Consider the following 23082-nt stretch of genomic DNA (forward strand, 5'->3'; position numbering starts at 1 on the left):
GTGTGAAATGTCAAAATCCAACATGGCCGCGATCACTTCCTGTCTTGATTAGGTAGCCTTATATAATATATTTAAGCCTTTAAGTTGAAGCTATGCATCATTTTCATAGAAATGCAATACGAGGTCAAAGGTCGTGTTTTGATAACTTTCAAATTGTTGATTATCATGCATTTGTTGAGCAGATGAGGTCACCCAATTGTCATCTAGTTCAAGTTACTACAAATAGTTGCGATTTGGCAAATCCTTCTTAAAAGAGATGCCTACTGTTTGCAATTAGCGTATCAAGATTTTAAAGCATTGAATGAGCTTTTAACTCTGCCCCAGTCAATCAACAAAATATAAAATCAATTTCAACATCTTTAGAAAATCAACTTCACACATCAAACCGACTGCCACTTATCCAAAATAACTCGGAAGTCAAAAACCTTGTTTTTCCTGTAAACAACAAACAGTGTCATGCCAGGTTTGGATTTTGTAAAAGAACAAAAAAATTTGGTAGTTGTATATTGTTGTACATGTGAATTTCTTACAGTGGATATTTTACATTTATATGAATTGGCTACCTTGTGGGAATATTATTGATGTCCAAATGTTTAAAAAGTTTCCTTTAAGAAGAAGCATTATTGTGTCTGGTGTAGGACTTCTAGGACTATCATCAACCACCTGGTTAGCTGGGTTTGTAGCGCACTGCTATTCAGCAGTCAATTCTTGTATATAATGCACCAGTCATTTGTAACCACGGCCCCCCCCCAGGTCCGTGGAATAGCGGAGACTTTGACTTTCGGTCTAGCCAACCCCAGCTAAAATCCCTGGCCTGCGGGGATGAACAGATGTAAAGTCCCTGACAAATGCCCCTGCACCCCAGGGCTCTCACTAGGCTGAAATTTTTGGGAGAAGTGACTTCTCTCTTCAGTCAATTTAGGGAGAAGTGGGGAGACTTTAGGGAGAAGTGATACTTTTCGTAACACCTGATACAAAAACTATGCCATACCACACACTTAAGTTTATATTCACATTCAAATTAATTGCTATAAGTATAACTATATAAAATGTTCACAAATAATGTATCATTTTTGGCTCAGCAAAAGTGTATTTGTCAATGTCACATAGTTTATCTCCAAATAGCATCTAAAATGAATCAAAAACCAAGACAGCTAAGGATTTGAAACAATCAAAATGACCTTATAAATGAACTGTCAATATAGTAGGGGGACGAATCTTATTTGGTACGTTCGGGATGGGTACGAATGTCACATTCAGCTATGCTGTTATATACTTGTCTCTGGCTAAATAATTTTCAATATGCTGACATTTAAGAACCAAATGACATTTAAATCACTGTTCTTGATGAATTTTTTACCAATACATAATGGGAGGTTGAGAAATTTACTCGGAAAATTGTTTTGACAAAATGGCGATCTCGCCGATTTTTTAAAGTCATAAACAGGAGGAAAATACTGTAAGTAAACACTACATAAAGCAAAAGAAGAAGATATTTTTGTGTTTTCAAATCATTTTTTTATCATTTCATTTTATCATGAACATTTCACTAAAACCAATCAAATATTTGTTGATATGTCATGTTATTGATTTTCTAAGCGCCACCTTGCCGATGGCCCGAGATGGCTATGACCGTCTGCTTCAAAACAACAATGTTTAAAATGTCTTGCATTGTTTGATCAATACATATATAAATTACTTTTTAACTTCTTTAATGCTTGACAATATTTTTCATAATTATGTTGCCTTTTCAATCCGATTAAGACGAACTTATATCATTTGATCAGGGACTTCTCAATGTACATTCTGATTGGTTGACCATCAATAGCTCCGCCTACTGGCGATGTTTTGGTAATTGGATGGCACGGCCCAATTATCGGATTAGGAGATTACCTAATTTTATGAATGGCTAATTGCGGTGTTTTGACTAATGTGACAGTGGTCAAATACTCGCTGATTGACAGATTTACAATGTGCTAATTTTTTCGGCGAAGTCAATGTCGCTTTGATGATACAAATGGGCGAAGTCTGGGAATTTTAGGCGACCACTTCGCCCAAGTCGCCCCCTCGCGAGAGCCCTGCACCCCAGGGACCCTAAGTTAGGCCCATTCCCCGCTATATTTAAAGCGAAGAAAAATCCACCAGCATTCACCCGGCACTGCGGGGCCACCTGAAAGGTAAAAACATGGCCCATTTCCCCGGCTATCCCCGGTATTCCCTTGGACCTGGGGGGGCCGTGGTTACAATTTACTAGTGCATAACCATTTAAGTCTTTAGTTTGGTTAATGTTCCTCAAAAAGTTTATAATTGGTCAATATTTATAAATCCAATAAAGACCATTGACCAATAAAAATGCTTGCATGTGCAAACTAACCAATGATAACCTGCAGATAAGTTATTCAGTCTTATACAATTTGTCCCAGCCAGGTGTTTTTGAATCAAACTTGAACCAGGTGCAATTTTCTTACCATGTTGCATTTTATAAGGTTGTTCTTAACATTTACTGAAAATAACAACCAGATTTTTTGCAAGTGGGTAAATTTTGAACTCGCAAATTCAAATAGTTACTTGCTTTTTTCTCAAGTATTAAATTTGGTTAAGTCGACATTATATGCCGAAAAATAAAGTAACAAAAGTCAATACAAGTGAGTTCTAGTTAAATGTTTAATGAACAAACTTGTGTCAAACATTACTTTTTCGTAAGAACACATGACAAAATTATTTTAATCAATAGAACATTAGACATTTTTTCATTTCACATATTTAATTAGTCTGAATAAAACTTCTGTCTTACTTTTATGTCACTGTAACATTCAGGAAAAAACCCAAATGGTATGGAATCGCACACACAAACAGTGGTTTCTTCCCCTTGCTGTACTTCTCTGCTTGTCAAGGGAGATTACTGTGTTGGAATTTGTGTACGTCATCAGATCAGCACACGAAATTAGTGTCACAAAAGCGTTTAATGCTTACCTTTTATGTGTTGTAAAGCGTCTTAGCGACATATATGAAATATGGGACTCGTGAATTTTAGCGAGTAGATTTTTTATGAGGTAGCTATCAGCAAAACTGACTTGCATTTAGCGAGTATGCTTAAATTTGATCCCTGGGGTTTGTAATGAGATAACTTGTGACCTTTGTAATGTCACCAAGGTCACATTTGTCTGTAATGCTAGAAGTGGCCTTGTGATTTTCATATTTATTTAATATTACAAGAAACACAGAAATGCAGCTGCTGTTAGGTTCCAGAGAAAAGCTATTGTAAATGGTTCTTAATTGAAAACAAATAAATCAAGTGTCTTCTTGACTCACACTATTTAAGGAATCAGGAGGGGTCCTTCTGATTAGGAAAAAAGTAACATTTTGATGAAAATGTGAATATCACTTTTTCCTAGAAATGAATAAGAATACTTTAGAACTAGAAAAAAATTAGAAGCATGTGATAAAGTTTCATTTTTTACAGCAGTTGGGAGGTCTGATCTTTTGTTGGCATAATTTTTAAAAATACAATGACAGAAATTGAGAAATTGTTGAGCATTTTGAATGGGACCTACATGTAATTTCTGCCTGAATTTGGTAAGAAAAAAACTATGAATATATTAGTAAATATTTTTTCTTTTGACTTCCTCAGTATGTTTTGTGTTGTATGCCATAAGGGAGAAAAATCAAATTGAATGTTTTATTAGAGAATGAAAAAAGAGCTTTTAATAACATGATATAATAGTGAATTTCTTATGATAAAAGAAATGCAATAATGCCTTACACACCTGTATGACATTGTATAATTGGCAGAGTAAGTGAAACTGTGACAGTCTTCCTTCAAGAATTGTTTACAGTTGTGAATTAAGTTATTCCAGAATTATATAAATTGATCACTCTCATTGGCATGATGTTGGGCTGAGAGTGAAGTGTTTTGGGGGAATTTGAGTACCTGAGGGAAACCCACTTGTTAGATTTGTGACCACAAACCAAACTCACTTGTCCCCAGGCTGGTTAGTGAATCTGGGATGCCTTTACGTGAAGCAAGTGCACAAACCATTGAACTTTATATTGGTCAACCTTCAATTCTACATAGAGAACTACTTAAAGATCCTTTGATTTTGTTGAAAGGGCTTGTTACAAATGTTTTTTAAGCAGTTATATAAGAATAAGGGTTCAAAATTGTTTCAGTGACATTTCTTGGTGCAATTTGCTTCCTTCTTATGGCTGTTTCCACTTGCAAATGTTTCTATTTTTTCCACAAAATATTAATGTTTTCCTTATAACGATACTATAAACAGAGTGACTGGTAAAATGAATAAGTATGTTGAGAAAACCAGCTCTAATACATATGGACTCTACATAAAAAGTCAAAACATGTATATTTGATATCTGGTATTTTGGCATGAGTTTATATTTTCCCAAAGTTTGGTTTTGGTGGCACAGGTGCCAATTATTTTTTTTAAATCACTGCACGTAACCGTAAACTAAAGAGTGAAATTTGAATACTGCGAATGACTTTTGGGAAAGCTTGCAAAATTCTGCAAGTGCTTAATTGTTTATCTTTTCTTTATGGATGTATGCATTGAAATGAAGCTGCAGTCTTATAATAATGTATGGTCTTGATATTTAATGTCATCATTTATCACACAGATTTTGCAAATGTTTTTTCATTTCGGTTGGAATCACCAAAACCAAAAAAATGTGAGTGCATAATAAAGCTATTAAAGTCTTACTCCGAGAATTTGGGGATGTTCATCCCAGACTGAATTGAATGTTTATTATTGTTTTGAAACTAGGTTGAAGTGTCACCTTAACTTCTCAATGAGTGGGTATGATATTACCTGACCTTGATAATTCTACACCTTGGGGAGGGCTTGCATTACAGTTCATTCATAAAGAGTTGATAAAATTATCTAAATGTGCTGTAATATATTCCAGTCACGCCAGATTGAGTTACTCTCTATTCATGGTTTCATTCACATCATTTATTTTAAAGTTTTTTTCACATCATTATGTTTTTGACAATAGCACAAGAACAATTATGTCCCAAAATATATTTTATTGTCTTGTCTTGAAATGAATTATGCTGTGTCGTGCAAATTTAAGGGATAACTTCACATGATTTTGACAAATTTTGTTCTAACATAAAAGTGTTCTGTACATGACCGATACACAACATATATACACACAAAAATGCTTGTGGTTTGAAAAACCTGCCATGCCCATAAGCCTTAAAAAACATAGTGCTATCTATTTTAAAAAGTCTTTGAATTTAGAATTGATGCTCCTAAAAACAAGAGACAGCCATGTGTCACCCAAGTGGGATATGTAATGTATGCTGTACATTGATCCACCTAAGAATAATACCATTATGGAACCATATTTATACAATATATTTATCTACAAAATCATCTTGAAATGATATAGTTAAAAAACAACAACAGGGATCTGCAATTTCTTTCTTGTGTTGTTCTAAGTTGATATCAGTGTTGTATTGTAACATACTTATTAATTTGCACTGCGGCATGATCTTTATGTGAGGTGTGGTTATATAAATATAGTAATTCTATCATATGAACTGTCATGATTTGGTGACAGAATTGTCTGATTAATGTCAGAATATTTTCTAGGGGCAGTTTATTCTTGTATTCATTACATCCATCACTTACAAATAACTGCTTGTATTTGATAGAATAAGTTTAATATTTTATTGACTTGACAGTATTCAGACCTGAATGTGTGTTTAAAAGCAGCAGATATATTGATACCATTGATATGATGCTGTAACACTCATTCTGGATAATCACATATTAATGGTAAAAGGCTGGAAGTATGTACTTTCAAAATTAGATGTTTTGATGTGACATAGTCCCATAACCAATAATTTTGTGTAAGTACATACTAACAATCTTTAACTTTTTTAGTGGTCTTCATGAACTTGTGTCAACTGACCACTTACACAGTCTGTATCTACCACTTCACCTGATTGCAGTCAGTAATGGCTGACTGCTGATTTACTATTAAAAATGCGTGTAAATTGGCAAGTTCAAAATATATATTATGTTGCAGGGTGTTTTTTCCCAGTATTTTGGGAATATGACCTATACCCGTGAGTTTGGGAATTTTCGTGTCATTTTTGGCAAAATTGGGAAATTCTTCATAAATAATTACAAAGGATATAATTTATATAATACTATAATGAATAACATTGGTATTTTCAACATAATATGCACTGACTCCGTTAACACCTTACATTGTTTAATCCCTTGTAATAACTCTTTGAAATAGTCAATTGTTTGATTAAAAAGTTCTTAAAAATTTCAGAGACAATTTAATGGGCTTACCTTCCTCTTAAAATTGATACAAAATCGGTTGTCTATTAAAAATGATGACTTTCAGACTCATAGAGATAATATAATGTAAACATGTTGGTGAGGCATGACAAAGAACAGCATTGTCTATTAGTTATTTTAATCCCCTTCTGCATTGAATAATTTACTGTCAACTTTAAATAATTAATCCTTTTGTTGACATTGACACATGTTTTTAACACATACTGTCTGATTGAATAAAAAATATAGTTCAACCAATGAAAATCCACCTTTCACCATGACGGGGATATGACATCATTCTATGTCTCTGTGAATAGACGCATTTAGGTGAAAGAACTGTTTTGTTTATATTTTCATCGCCTTTTTTCATATTTTCTTTTGAACTTTTAGAACTCCAGATTGGGAATTTTTATTCGGAAATTGGGAAAAAAAAGATACGTTTTGCCATTGGGAACACAACCAAATACTGGCCAAAAAAACACCTATGTTGACTACTAATGCACCAGTCAATTGTAGACACATCAGTTCATCCTCGCAGGACGGGGATTTTACCCGAGGTTGGCTGGACAGAAAGTCTAAGTCCCCGCTTATCCCTGGACCTTGGGGGGGGGGGGGCAGTGGTTACAATTGACTGGTGCATAACATTCTAAAGCAAAATAATATATTGAAACCAAATGCATGTGAACTCAATTTGTATTTTGTTCTTCCAAGGTTTTAATGTGACTAGTAAATCTTGGTTTAACAGTTGTGAATATTTATATGGGATGGTTCAATGTGAACTAGTTCACAATAGGAAGATTTTGCCTTCAAACAAAGTCATCTTCGTAACAGATCAGAGATTCTCGCATGCCACACGTGTGTTTAAGCGAAATCAAATATATAAGTGTGCAAGACTTTTAATTAAAACTGAAAATAAATTTTTATAGGAACTATTTGACATCAATAGTGATTTGAAATTATTGCGCTTTATGACATCAGTTAACAACGTCGCACAAGCTTTTTGGTGCAATGTACATAAGGGCAATTTATATGTCAATTTTACCACAAATTGATACTTTTAGATATGCAAAAAAAATATCATTCATGTTTTACCGGTCAGGAGTGGAAAATCCGACCCTCCTAACCCGGCATGCCTCGTTACTGGCTTATGCGCGTGCCCTGGAGTTGGATTATTCTATCCGTACTGGAAACACATGATAGATACTTTTATTGTTATTTTGACATTCTGCCGATTTCCATTTCAGTTCAAGTTACATTCATTATGTATTTTATATGTTTGTATAGTTAAAACACCTCAGCATATTTATTATACATTCCCATATTCCATCAGAATATGCGTAAGTCTGATGGTAAAAACCTTGCAATAGTTTTTCGGGCTATTAGTAGTAAATTCAATGTTCCTATGATTTATGTAAGGTCTGACTTAAATAGTTTTTAGTTGCTTTGCATTTAATTAAACATAGAAATCGTAAACTACCTACTAAGGAGAATCATTTGTTCCCTGCCTACTGATATTGCATATAAACCGGTTATGATGGTGTAAGAGGAAGGAACTCTAGGTTAATCAGTTTATTCTTGCATACCGGACGTGTGTTCCGGTCAAGTGACCAGTGCTGGATAAACCCATCTTACATAACCCATGTAAGATGAGTCACGTGCAACAACGCGCCACTTCTTATTTAACAATTGCATGATTTATGAAAAATATATAACGCAATTTAATTAAAGCGCAATCAAATATATATGTTTGCAAGACTTTCAATTAAAATTGAAAACAAATAATCGTAATAAAACGCTATTTTTAGTTATTTAAAATTACTGCGCTTTATGACGTCAGTACACAACGTCGCACGCGCCTTTTGGTGAAATGTACAAAAGTGCGTTTTCTACGTCAATTTTTCCACAAACTCATAATTTTGGGTATGCAAGAAAAAATATCAATCATGTTTTTCCGGTCCGGACTGAAAAATCCAACCCTAGGGCACGCTGCGTTACCGGTAACTCGGCAAGCCTCGTTACTGGCTTACGCGCGTGCTTGGGTCGGATTTTTCTATCCATACCAGAAACACATGATAGATACTTATAATAATTATTGCTTCATGGGGCTGTAGTAATCAAGGACTAATTCCAAGGCAGAGTTGGGATTATTTCCCTTGGTTGCTTAAATCAGATTGATATATTTCATGCCTTTCTATATCTCACTATATTCCATGATCATTTTATTTTTTTTTATTGTTCTTGACACACAATACAAGATTACTGTTTGTCGAAATTAGTCCATTAAAAGCATTCTAAGCCCAAAGGTGTGGTGTTACCAGGGCCTTTATTCACAAATAATGTCTTCAATCTGAGTTCAGGACTGATGGGCTCAGAAATGCATATTTATATTTCATGGTTAAATGGCTATTACAAGATAAACATTTCAAAAAAAATCTGTATACATATGTAAAACTAACCTGTTCTATGATCAGGCATATATCTTTAGTAAAAAATGGACTAGTTATATAATTTAAAGGCATTTTAAAACACTGAAGAATTCATTTTTCTGAGGCTGAGTGTCTAACTCAGACTCAAGACGTACGTGAATATTGCCCTAGGGCTTGTCAAAATCCTCAAGACCCTACTGTTATTTAATTCATTTTGTTCAGTAAGGATGCATGTGGAGGCACTAAATTTGACCATTAAAAGTTCGTGAATCTATTTAAATAGTTATTTTCAGCAGTCATTGTAATAGCTACTCAAATATCAAGTAACAGAGAATGTCATCAATGTTTCTATAGAAACCAACCTCACACAGTCGCGCAGTGACATTTATTAAAATCTAGGGAAGCTACTCGTAAATATAATATATATATATATAATATATTCACGGCACAAATTTAGTCTTAAAGGTATTACTAGTTGTATAAAGAACCACTGTGTTCATTGGTATCATTTTAGGAAAACAGTCATAGAGATAGACTTGACATTTGATAGGTTTTCAAATGGATTTACTGGGCTTATAATGTAGCCTTATTTGGGGTTATTTACCAGCAGTTTATTTATCATTAGTTCTAAAATAAGGCCGTTTGCGACTACCGGTATACAGCAATGTGAGAAATTAAGGGTAATATAAGTTGTTGAATTAAAACTTTGTTCTACCATCTTAGCATATTTTTCAAAGAATGGATGATTACTGGAGGTTATTATCCACTGGAAAAGATGGTAAGTTTTATCTGAATTTTAAAAAAAAAAATTCTATCTCACAAAGTCTTTTTAGCTTTAGACAGTCATGTTAACAATGAATCGCCCGCAAACATCAGTGAATTGATACTTAACATTTTAAGGTTTATAATTCAGGACTTGGTCCGTATGCATTTTTTTTTCGTGGCAGATTGCCCCTAGTGAAATCACAGTGATTGGTATTAAATACATGACTGTGGCTTAGGGTGGAGCAATCAAAGGTGCTCGTCACATTGCCTGGATACAGTAATATATTTATTTTATAATTTTTTATTTTTAATATTTTTTTTTATTTTTAATTATTTATTTTGGTCAAAATAGTGAATATATGTCATTTAAAAAATTATTCCACAATTTTTCATGAAAGAAAATTAGTATAATATATAAATAAATATAAGGTAAACATGTGCAAAAAATCATCAATTCCAAACGGACCTAATCAATAGAGCATAGTTCCTAAAATATTTGAGATAATCTAATAATTTTTACTGTTCTGATAAGGTAAGATTCCCATCTACAAGAAAAATATAACTTTTATGCTAGTAAGATTGACCTTTACGGCATATTCAAACAAAATGCACCGACCAGAAGCTGAAATTCGCCATTACGAAAGAACCGGGAGGTTGAAAAACAACGTATTTTTTCCCCCCTAAATCACGTTAAAAACAGACTGACATGCAAACTTTCCGTATGCATTACAAAGAGAAGCTTAAAATTAAAAATAAAAAAAATATAAAATAAATGTATTACTTTATCCAGGCAATGTGACGAGTACCTTTGGGAGCAATATATGTTGAATTGTTTTGGGACTCGTTGGTAACAAAATACTACATGTTTGGAATATTATGGTCAAAAATGTAAAAGGTACCATTGCTATCAGCTGTGCAGTCCTGTTTTATACTGATATTTCTCTTTTCTAAATGGAACCAATCCTAAACAGTTGAAATCATTTATAAACTTTTGAAAATAGGAAGTTTCTGCTCCTGCAGAAGACAGACAGCCATTTTCTAAGACTTGGCACATAATTTCTGCTACCCGTGTGGGCTTCTAGAAGCATCAGCCAATTGGTTCGTTGATTTAATTAGTTTTTGAAATTGTAAAGGAAGTATTTAAAATAGTTACGTTCTTCAGGTTTGGCTGAAACTCAATGCTTCAGGTTTGTTGTCTTAGAATTCACATGGCAGATCTCGATGATTTTATTTACTGGGTAGAGTGCCAAAGAATATGAAGACAAGAGTCAGATAGGGTCCATTTGTGCATATAAATTACGTTTACCAGCATGTGTATTAAAAGTTGACTGTTATTTCTTGCAACTTATAGAAATTCACATGAAATACCAAAAAGAATCTAAAAAAAACCTGCAACAACTATTGAGATTCTACAAAGTTTTAAGATTAGAGAGTCATTAATCACCTTGGCAGAAATAATTCATATTTTCCAGAACTACTGAAGCACAATACGCTGGTAAATTATTCAGACTATTCCATTGATGAAATGCAATAGGTTCAGAGGAAATATCTATTTGCCTGATTTAACACAACATCATTGAACGCTGTGGACTTAATTAATAACATGTATCTTCCACAGAAAAAAACCTAAGTGAATAGTCTGTATGGAACTAAACCTATTCCCTGTGAGAAATTAGGAAAGATAGAAGCATTCTAATCATTCCTAATAATTATAAGGCCCGGATGAGAAAGGGTGATTTCTTTCAAGTTGATTGAAGGCTTTATTAAAGTGCTTACAGACAGAGATGGTGAATCAACTGTTCTAAAACACCACTTCCTGTATGGGCTATTTATGTTGGTGGAAAAATGCTTGGATCCAGTTCAAAAACTTGCTGTTGTAATAACGAAGGATGGGGGTCTGTTATAACTGGGAGTAATTTTTTCGGATTGAATATCTGTTTGAAAATATAGGCGATCAAGCTGTGTATTGGAGTGATGAGTTTTTTATGTGCATTTTGTAATGAGCAAGAAAACGAGTAACACTTTCAGTGCAATGGATTAATTGTGATTTTAGATGTATTCTGTAGTTTTCTAGTCAGAAGTACATGTTACCTTTATATTTAAAATAAAGTTTGATCTTTTAATTCTAATTCATTTTCTTTACCAGGTGTAGTATTTTGAATATTATTACAAACTTAAATGTTATGAAATGTTTGTTTGTGTGTTGATAATTCTTTTTTTCCTGGAACTTTGTTAGATAAATGACTTGAGATGTTCAGAAATATAGAAAGATTTTCTCTTTTTAATTACAGATGGTTTACTGTATTAGTATTGAGTGGTCTGGGAAGAGGAATGGTTTAGCATTGATTTGATTTATAACTTGAGAGGATTCTTATGGTTTCCTTCTACCATGTCATGGATTTCTTTCTAAATTAAATTTCGAACTGGCTTATAAATAAATTTGCACAAAATAATAGTTTTTAGCTCATCTGTTTCTTACTGAAAAAAAGTTGTTGTAAATATTGTGATATCGTTGGTTTTGATGTCCTCCGGCTGCCAAACTTCTTATTGTTCAACAATCTAAAAAAACTTTGCCATAACTTAAAAAAGACATTCAAAATATTGAACTGAAACTTGGTACAGATGTTTGCCAGTTACAAAATCACAATATGACTTGAATATTTGTTGAGGTAACCCCTTGTTCAATGGGAGAGAAACAGACAACTGCATTCAAGCATTTGTTCCTTGGCGGTCTTTAATTCATTGTTATGACTGTTAACACTGTTTACACTTTCCAGCTATTACTTTGATGAAGATAATTGATTAATAAAGATAATGAAAAAAATAGAATGAAATTGTGAAGATTATCATCTTAATTTCGATCCAGTCATGTAATTAATACTTAACTCTTCATTCAGTCTGAAAAAAATCATGAGAAGAATAGGTTAGCAGACTTTTTATTTACCAGATGTGGGGTTTTAAAAAGAGTGGGGTATCTAGAAAAGGGGCTGTGAGAAATGTGTTTAATTATCAATTTAATTAAGTTTTAGATTTGAAATGCCATATATAGTTCTTATGTATTTATAAACATATAATAAGCTGTTTAACAAAACAAGTGAAATATTTCAAATTTTATTATTTTAAGCATTCAATTCCATATGAGTTGCATGCTCCCATAAAAGGACAGGGTGCAACACCCTTCCATAACTCTTTAGCTAAAAATCCCTAAGGCTAATCTTGAGAAGATTGCACAACAGAGGGAGAGTGTTTATCTCTGTATTGCAGTATTGTCCCCAGAATTTATTCAAGTGGTCTGCAAGCCTCATTTACTGGTGACACCCAGCACCATACCGATCTATGGCAGTAATTGATTACAGAAAATTGTCAACAGGGAAACAAAATTACTGATGTAATTATATAGTATACCAGAGGCTATCTTATTCACAGCAGCACATTTTCTCTGCGATAATTACATTTGCAATGGATTTCTGAGGCGTTTTTTTTCGAGAATTCTATCAGAATTCACCCCTACAGCAATGTAAATTGGAAAATGGGGAGTTTTACTGTTATATCAAATGTGGAAAATAATGCTTCTCTGAGCGCTTTTGTCAGATTGGCTTTGACATTTAACTAAGTATTTTGTTTTGTTAATTGTTTTGTGGCTTGGTTAAAAATACTTTTTTATGTAAGTTTGTGGCAGAAAAAAAAGTGAAACTGTGCATGTGTGTGCACTGTGAGGGATGACAGTTACTGCTAATTGTGCACATAACAGTTACTCTTACTGCTAACATTACATTTTGAATTGTTTTGAAAGGTTTTAAGTGTCAAACAGTTTTGGGTGTTGAAAGATTTATTGAAGTAAAAAGATGGTGATTGTTTATTTGTTATGTTTTAGTGCTGATTTGCATTAATGTTGGAAAGGAGTTGGTAGAATTTCAGATGGTTAATTTCTGAAGCTGGCTTGAATTATGTTCTGAGAAATGATATCAAATTTTGACTTAACCTGTCTTTCTATCTTAACTGATTTCAATTTTGCTCTGTTAAAATAATTCAATTATTGTGACATAGTTTAATACATATGCAGTTTTACAGTGTAAATTAATAGGAAAATGGAAAAGAAAAGTGATAAAAAAATGAACAAGGATAAGAAACAGCCCAAGTCAGTTAGCCGGAGTATTTCGATGAGATTTACAAATTTTCGGAATCGAGGAAAGGCTGTCGACAAATGTGGACGAGTAAATGAACAAGTTTTATCGATTGGTCGCCCAGTCGGTTCGTGTAAGACACAGTCTGTATCTATGGGAGCAATGAACCATGCCCAGTATAGGGCTGATATGGGTATCCCTCGGGGCATTGTGAACTTGTGTCAGCGGTGCTCTGAGCGGGCGAGAGATGGGCAGGGGGTTGGGCATTGTTCAGGGAGTAATGAAGTTAGGGTATCGGAGAGGAGGTGTCGAGGAAAGTCTGCGGACAGGTCACACTGTTATCAATGTTCAATAGAGAGACAACAGCGGAGTTACTGTGATTTTGACGAAATTTTCACCTCTGGACATACTAGTAATCATTCAAACATTAGAAATAATAACAACATGATGTCATTGTCATTTCCAAGTTCAAGGTCACTTCACTCGGGCTTAATGTTAAGCCAAGATAGCACCCCTGTGAGCCCCCACGAGGCGCCATCTTGTCCACCCCCTGCTCTGCCGACACCCACAAAAGGCTGTGTTATGATTGGCTCAAATTGTTTACAAGGTCAAGGTCATTCCTCTAACAGGGATGACTCCTTGTCCCGCAGTTGGGATAGAATATATGCATCAAGACAAGGTTGGTCCTGCATGTGTTTTTTTTTGGTTTTATGTGGGTAAAATGGCTATAAAAGATGTTAGGTGGGCTCCAGGCATTTCAAAGTAACATGTCAGTGCATGTAAACAATCTTGAGCTGTGTCAGTCTGTAGGAGTTACCTTTGGACATAAATCTTTCAAATAGTGTCTGCAACAGTACGTAATTGAAATCATTCATGTGAAATGTTGTTACCTTAAAAAAGGTTAAAAGAAAAAAAAGGAAAAGTAGTATTATATTAATGAGTGTCTCACTTGACCTCCATGCCCCCCCCCCACCCCACCTTCCCAGAAATCGAAGTTCTAAAGTGCTTTCTTGAAAAACACCTGAGTTTTAGAGTATATACATTTAGATTTTGCCCAAGGTCTCTTTGCAAAAATAACATGTATATATATCTGGCAATAAAGTAAAATTACATAGAATATCTGGTGTTGAGGCTGTTCATATGAAAACAGGCACTTGGCAGGTAGTCACGGCAACATCTGTTTACTGGTGGCTATTTGCAACATATTATAATATCATATAGGTAGCCTTTCAGGAGCGATATAAACCCAACTGGTTTTTGCAAGTCCATCATGCTAAAGGCTTATGAAGGTGGGGGTATGCTTCTTGGATTTTTTTATTCATTGAATGCTGGTTAACAGACAGTTTCTGGCATTCCAAGAATATAAAAGCACATAAAAAAGTTTTTAAAATTTAAAAAAATGTTTTTACTGAAAATGTGGCGGAATTTCAGCTCCAGTCACAATCCTAAAAAGTATACTTAATTAAAAAAAATGACTCAATTTTAATCTACAGACATTTTGACTTTTCACTAGGTCTTAGCAAGTCAGCTATTACAGATGTGCTTATAATTAAATGTGGTTATATTTCCTTAAAACTCTTCAAACACAGTATCTTAAAGGGGCTTTGCTTTTTTTCTTTGATTGAGATAATCATTATGGTCAATTTACTACTTTTAAGTCATTTTGTTGTTATTTTGACAATTTGAAGGGCCCTGACCCCATTGAAAAATGTAAGAACATACACTAAAACAGCAGGCCCCCGGCTCCTGTATCACAAAAATACTGATGCACTGAGATGTCTATATGAAGCGCTGAAGTTGTCTATATGAAGTGCTGGAAATGTCTATTTGAAGCGGTAGAGATGTCTATATGAAGCACTGATGTCTATTTGGACAAAGAGGATAAAATGAAGTTCCATGTGAACCTCCTGGAATTTGATGCACTCAAAGAGCATCTGATCAGATAGTTTTCAAGATAACTTATCTTGAAGGAATTTGTCTTAATTATGAGAGCCAATATAAATGTTTCAAGTATCCAGTTTTTTTGCCAGTAAATATTTGAATTCACATAAAATGAAAATTTTGTGTTTATTATTATTGCAAAGAAGATACATTGCATCCTTTACAACAACCTAATGATATGCACTCCAGGCGTGGGTCTTTTCCATGGATTTATAGTCCTGCAAATCCTGTAAGAGGAATGAAATTTCATGAAATTATTTTGTTTGAATCCCGGGGAACTGCTTGTTTGCCTCAAAATTTTCAGAGAGGAGGATGCTTTAAATTGGCCCCTGCTGTATTGTGAAAAGTACAATTAACTGTTGGAAGGATAATTTTGGTAGCTTGTTTGTTTAAAAAAAGTTCAGGTAATGTCTAAAGGTCTGCTATCTTCACATTCAAGCTAAGATAAATGAAATGGAATTAAGTGTGCAGGTAACAGATACATGATACAAAACTCATGACTCTGGTTATAATAATTGTTCAGTTTTGTCCCTTTACAAACTCATTACTCTGGTTATAATAATTGTTTAGTTATGCCCCTGTACAAACTCATGACTCTGGTTATAATAATTGTTCAGTTATGCCCCTGTACAAACTCATGACTCTGGCTCTAATAATTGTTCTGTTATGCCCCTGTACAAACTCATGACTCTGGTTATAATAATTGTTCAGTTATGCCCCTGTACAAACTCATGACTCTGGCTCTAATAATTGTTCAGTTATGCCCCTGTACAAACTCATGACTCTGGCTCTAATAATTGTTCAGTTATGACCCTGTACAAACTCATGACTCTGGCTCTAATAATTGTTCAGTTATGACCCTGTACAAACTCATGACTCTGGTTATAATAATTGTACAGTAATGTCCATTTACAAACTCATGACTCTGGTTATAATAATTGTTCAGTTATGCCCTGTCGTAAAACTCTTGACTCTGACTCTAATTGTTCAGTTATGCCCCAATGTAAAACTTGACTCTGACTCTAATTCTTCAGTTATGCCCCATTGTAAAACTCTTGACTCTGACTTTAATTGTTCAGTTATGCCCCAATGTAAAACTCTTTACTCTGACTCTAATTGTTCGGTTATGCCCCGTTGTAAAACTCTTTACTCTGACTCTAATTGTTCGGTTATGCCCTGTTGTAAAACTCTTGATTCTGACTCTAATTGTTCAGTTATGCCCCTGTTGTTAAACTCTTGACTTTGACTCTTATTGTTCAGTTATGCCCCGTTGTAAAACTCTTGACTCTGACTCTAATTGTTCAGTTATGCCCCTTTACAAACTCATGACTCTGGCTCTAATAATTGTTCAGTTATGCCCCATTACAAACTCATGACTCTGACTCTAATAATTGTTCAGTTATGTCCCTTTACAAACTCATGACTCTGGCTCTAATAATTGTTCAGTTATGTCCCTTTACAAACTCATGACTCTGGCTCTAATAATTGTTCAGTTATGCCCCATTACAAACTCATGACTCTGACTCTAATAATTGTTCAGTTATGTCCCTTTACAAACTCATGACTCTGGCTCTAATAATTGTTCAGTTATGCCCCTTTACAAACTCATGACTCTGGCTTTAATAACTGTTCAGTTATGCCCCTTTACAAACTCATGACTCTGGCTCTAATAATTGTTCAGTTATGCCCCTTTACAAACTCATGACTCTGGCTTTAAAAATTGTTCAGTTATGCCCCTTTACAAACTCATGACTCTGGCTTTAATAATTGTTCAGTTATGTCCCTTTACAAACTCATGACTCTGGCTTTAATAATTGTTCAGTTATGCCCCCTTACAAACTCATTACTCTGGCTCTCATAATTGTTCAGTTATGTCCCTTTACAAACTCATGACTCTGGTTTTAATAATTGTTCAGTTATGTCCCTTTACAAACTCATGACTCTGGCTTTAATAATTGTTCAGTTATGTCCCTTTACAAACTCATGACTCTGGCTTTAATAATTGTTCAGTTATGCCCCTTTACAAACTCATGACTCTGGCTTTAATAATTGTTCAGTTATGCTTCTTTACAAACTCATGACTGGCTCTAATTATTGTTCAGTTATGCCCCTTTACAAACTCATGACTCTGGCTTTAATAATTGTTCAGTTATGCTTCTTTACAAACTCATGACTGGCTCTAATTATTGTTCAGTTATGCCCCTTTACAAACTCATGACTCTGGCTTTAATAATTGTTCAGTTATGTCCCTTTACAAACTCATGACTCTGGCTTTAATAATTGTTCAGTTATGCCCCTTTACAAACTCATGACTCTGGCTTTAATAATTGTTCAGTTATGTCCCTTTACAAACTCATGACTCTGGCTTTAATAATTGTTCAGTTATGACCCTGTACAAACTCATGACTCTGGCTTTAATAATTGTTCAGTTATGTCCCTTTACAAACTCATGACTCTGGCTTTAATAATTGTTCAGTTATGCCCCTTTACAAACTCATGACTCTGGCTTTAATAATTGTTCAGTTATGCTTCTTTACAAACTCATGACTGGCTCTAATTATTGTTCAGTTATGCCCCTTTACAAACTCATGACTCTGGCTTTAATAATTGTTCAGTTATGTCCCTTTACAAACTCATGACTCTGGCTTTAATAATTGTTCAGTTATGCCCCTTTACAAACTCATGACTCTGGCTTTAATAATTGTTCAGTTATGTCCCTTTACAAACTCATGACTCTGGCTTTAATAATTGTTCAGTTATGACCCTGTACAAACTCATGACTCTGACAAGGAATTGTGGTGCTCTTATTTACCCATTTTATCTATGAGAGTGTTGTGTGTTTCAGAATGGCTGAGGATGGCAGTGTCACAACGTAGCAGTCTGAAAGAGAAGCTACAAGAAGATTTCCTATCATGTAAGTAGTTACATTACATTTAGGTGGTCTCTCTCATTATATGGTCAGGAAAATAATTTTTGGATTCCTTTGGGATTTTATAACAAGAGTTTCAGTTGTAGGTGCGTATTTAAAATCGCAATTAAAATCATAGAAAAAGGAAGTATTTAAAAAAAAAACCTGGCAGGTAACAGACACATAAGAAATGACAGAATACGCAATTCATCAAATTAAATTATTTTACCTCATTTAAAAAAAATTGTTTCCCTGTATTGCCAATCATTTTCCAGCAGCAAATTGGAAATAAACGGGTACTACGTTGTTTGATTATAAAAACTTTCCTTTGTTTATACGATCTAAGAGTAGGATTTGTTATTGAAAATGTAACAGCTTGGCCATCTCCGGCAAGCCTCTGAATAGACCTCCTAAATAGGCTTAGAGATACACGAAAATGTAATGTGGTTGTTACCTCGATTATCATTACGCTAGGTAGATACGCCATTTGATAATGTAAACAATGGACTGAAATGAATAATTAATTTCGTGCCTTTCACGCTTTTGAGAAATTTGACTAATATGGAAGCAATATGATGTCACTAATTCTCCTTAGAACATTGAAAGTTCCTTGACAGTTGAAAACACATACATGTTTACAATATGGGCGCTGCCATAGTGACGATTTTCTAGGTCATATCTGTTGGATAATGGCTTACAATGTTCTGATTGTTGTGATTGGTCCAAGATAAGATGCTTTACGATCATAGACAGGTGCAGGAAAATCACATGTTTTAATGCAAACTTTCCTGCAAAAATGTCAAAGAAAGAAGGACAGAAAAAGTAGAAAAAAACTTGATCAAACGCTTTTACGCTTTATTTGAATTCACAGCTATCTGAGGAGATAAGCCGAATTAATAACAGACACAGAGCTATCTTGTGATGCTTAAGCCATATGGCAGGATCAATAATTGATGGAATTGTCAACAACATTTGTTATGGCGAGTCCAAAGCAAAGAAATGTCATACGGGTATAATAGTACAAGCATATTCTAATCGTTAAAGACAATATACACTTGTGACATTAAATCCAATGCAAATAATGTTATTGTTTCATATCACACTTAAAAAAAAACACTTGTTCATTGTTGTTACTCAATTAAAATGAAAATGATGGGGTAATAGAAACTTGAAATACTCATTGATAACATCAGATACTTCAGTGGTAGGTTTCCCCATACCAGTAGATGACAGGCCACTTTAGGGTGTGTGTGTCAGCTGACCAAAGGTTAAGGCCACATATGTTACTTCTTATGAAAACTTCTTCCTCAAGCTTACTACAGAATGGTGTGTGACCTAGGACCATGAATTTTGAGTACAATCTCAAATTGGGGTGGGGTGTCTGTTGATCAAAAGTTAATTACAACAGTCTAAACACATAAAACACATTTATTCAATACCTCCACATGTTTCGACAAAGCAGTGCTTAGAGGTAACAATAAATGTTTCACAAACATCTCTTGTTGTTGTTTTATTAAATGAAATGAAAAAGCGTGTTGTAAATTTTCCTGATTTTCGATACTTAAGTCATTTGTATGATAATCTATATCGAGTTTCCGGGCATTTTTTGCACGAGGAAGGCTAAAAATATTTATTTTTTGACATACCTGTCAAGTTTGGCTTCTTTAGTTTTAACATCATTTAGCACTGTCATGTATATATGGCTTCAGAAAACAGCTTCAAAAAGCCTTTATCTTCACCTGCCCTTGAAAGTTTTCCTGTGACTGTGCATGAGTTGCAATTATTGTGTTTCCCATTTTATGTGGTTTGATATCGTGACACCTTGAATCAAACATTCACAAACAACAGTTAATCAATATTTTGGAAGGTCTGATTGATTAGTCAGTAATTGCAAATTTGGACCATCACGAAACGAAAGCAGTCTATAAATCCTATATTATAACTGCCGTGTTTTTAGCTTCAAAATTATATATACTTGTAGTCATATGTTTTGGTCAAAAGTCGCCTATATCTGATATTAGTGCCTAAATTGAGATTTTAATTAAGAGGTTCAGTTGTAGATGATCTGATAAAAAAAGTGAATTTATTGTAGCTTGTTTTTATATTTAGAGGGTTTAAATCCACTTTTTACAAAAATTTATTTGGTTACCAGTGGTGACGAAATAGTTTTGCAAATTTTAAACAATGCAAATAAGTGACCTTTTTAAATACGAACAATCTGCAGCAAAATTATAATTGAAGATATAGGTACATTTGGACTAAAATTATACCATAAATGTTCTATTAACTCTTGTTCATTCATTTCCTTTCTCTTTAGGTAAAATCTGCCTGGAGCCGTATAGGCGGCCGAAGGCCCTGCCATGTCTTCACAGCTTCTGTGAGCACTGCCTGAGCGATTATGTGAGGCGCAATTCGGGGTCTCGGTCCGGATACTTTGCCTGCCCCATGTGTCGAAAAGAGGTGAAAATACCGCCTGGAGGCATTCAGGACTTTCAGGTAAATATAAGTGGAAGGACGGGACGTTATTTCAACCATAAATTTAATGTTCTGGCCGAATTTCTCGAAACTTCTTAAGTCCCTTATAACAGGATTAAGCTAATCTCACTATTTATGTTATTCTATAAAATGTGCTATATTTACTTCTTCAAGAATTTTTAGAAATTATGTAGGAATAATCTGTATGATTATCAGAATAAACCATTTTTCATTTACCAATAAAACATTTTCAGTATGCATTTTTATGCCCCCACAAAGTGGCGGCATATAGGGTTGCCCTTGTCCGTCCGTACGTACGTACGTACGTCCCGAAGATTGTTTCCGATCTAATTCTTGAAAACCGTTTGTCCAATCCTCACCAAACTTTAAACACATGTTTGTGACCATAATATCTTGATCAAGTTCGATAGTCATGGAAATCGCTTTAGTCATTTAGGAGTTACGGCCCTTTTTTGCCAAAAATACTTCAAAAATATATGTTTCCAATCTAATTCTTGAAAAGTATGTGTCCAATCCTCACCAAACTTTACATACATGATTGTGACCATAATATCTTGATCAAGTTCGATAGCCATGGAAATCGCTTTTGTCATTTAGGAGTTACGGCCCTTTATTTGCAAAAAAAGACTTGAAAAATAAGTCCCGAAGATTGTTTCCGATCTAATTCTTGAAAACTGTTTGTCCAATCCTCACCAAACTTTAAACACATGTTTGTGACCATAATATCTTGATCAAGTTCGATAGTCATGGAAATCGCTTTAGTCATTTAGGAGTTACGGCCCTTTTTTGCCAAAAATACTTCAAAAATCATTATGGCTTATTTTCTGTGACAAAAAACCGAAGTGGGGGCATCCGTGTCCTATGGACACATTTCTAGTGGCTAATTGAAATAAGCGACTTAAGCCTGTTAAGCTTAAGAAGTTTCGAGAAATTGGGGCCCGTGGGGTGGTATTCACTATACAACGTAAGTTAGTATTCAATTTACAACTTGAATTAATCTTATGGTCATACATCAGTGAGTACATTCACTCAATTGGTCCAGAATTAGTGTTTTTTTTTCTATAGTAGTTACAAGTCAATAGTTATATTTGAATGTACTTAGGCGCATCTGCCCTGTGGTATAATCCTAACCAATAAACCAGTTAAAAGATGAAAAAGCCCTAAAAAAACAAATTCACATGGATTTGTATAGAGTGGTTATTTTGTAAAACATGTGTAAATTACATAGGACATTGTATTTGGTTTAATTCAATTAGATAACTTTTCCTTAAAGCAAATCACATATCCCAAAAACAAGCTGGAAAAAAAAAAAAAATCACCTTCATGAACTTACGGTAATTGAAGCGACTTCAATCAGTATTATTTAAATTCGCCTTGATAAAACAGGACATTCATATTGTATAATACGTAAGGATTTATGACATCATTGTTTATTTCAATATTGCACTCCGATTGGGTTAGTGATATGCCAATGATATACAACGTTACAAAAATCACCTACTCTTTTATACAAACCTATGTTGTCCGTTACATTTCTTGAAGAACAAAATCAATTCTCCATTGCAGAAGATACCGCATATTTTTAATCACAATGAATAATCATTTGAAATGTAAATATAAGTATTAATCATTTAAAAAAAAATCTTGCTTAATTCTATATGAAATTAAGGGGGCAAGCGCGCTTCATGAAATTTGCTTGCATGCCCAACTGCATGCATACATAACGCAAGCAGGAATGTGATCAATCCTTGAATGAAAAGTCACCTTTGTATTTCTCATTGATTTTTTTCATTAAAAATCACCTCAAACAATTCTTCAAAGAGGTTGTAATGAAACTTTTTGTCCTTTTGTAGTATTCTCAAAGGTGGAATGATGCACGCTAATATTCAGATGAAATCACTCCCTGATATTGTGAAATGTGATAGAATTGCAGGCAGAATTATATTATAAGCCTGACAATGGTGAAAGGTCTTCCATTCTGTTATGGTGTATGACTCTCTGGGGATATTTCTGGGCCATTATGCTATAGGTTGACAGTGGCTGATTCTTCTGGTCTTCCTTTTAGTGTTTCTGTTGTTTTTTTATGTGAAGAAACAAAAGTTGTCAAA

At 34.2% G+C, this 23082-nt stretch overlaps 1 protein-coding gene across 3 annotated transcripts in view; it reads left to right on the forward strand.

Moving 5' to 3' along the window:
* LOC128220025 (tyrosine-protein kinase SRK3-like) overlaps positions 1 to 23082 on the forward strand; it is a 54466-nt gene that overhangs the window by 12571 nt on the left and 18813 nt on the right. For all 3 annotated transcript variants that reach the window (XM_052928265.1, XM_052928264.1, XM_052928267.1), the window contains 2 exons: positions 18416 to 18484; positions 20796 to 20974. In XM_052928265.1, coding sequence (XP_052784225.1) covers positions 18416 to 18484; positions 20796 to 20974 — 248 coding nt within the window. The remainder of the gene's footprint in view (positions 1 to 18415; positions 18485 to 20795; positions 20975 to 23082) is intronic.

Source organism: Mya arenaria, chromosome 15 (genome assembly GCF_026914265.1).
Source record: "Mya arenaria isolate MELC-2E11 chromosome 15, ASM2691426v1".
Lineage (NCBI taxonomy): Eukaryota > Metazoa > Mollusca > Bivalvia > Myida > Myidae > Mya > Mya arenaria.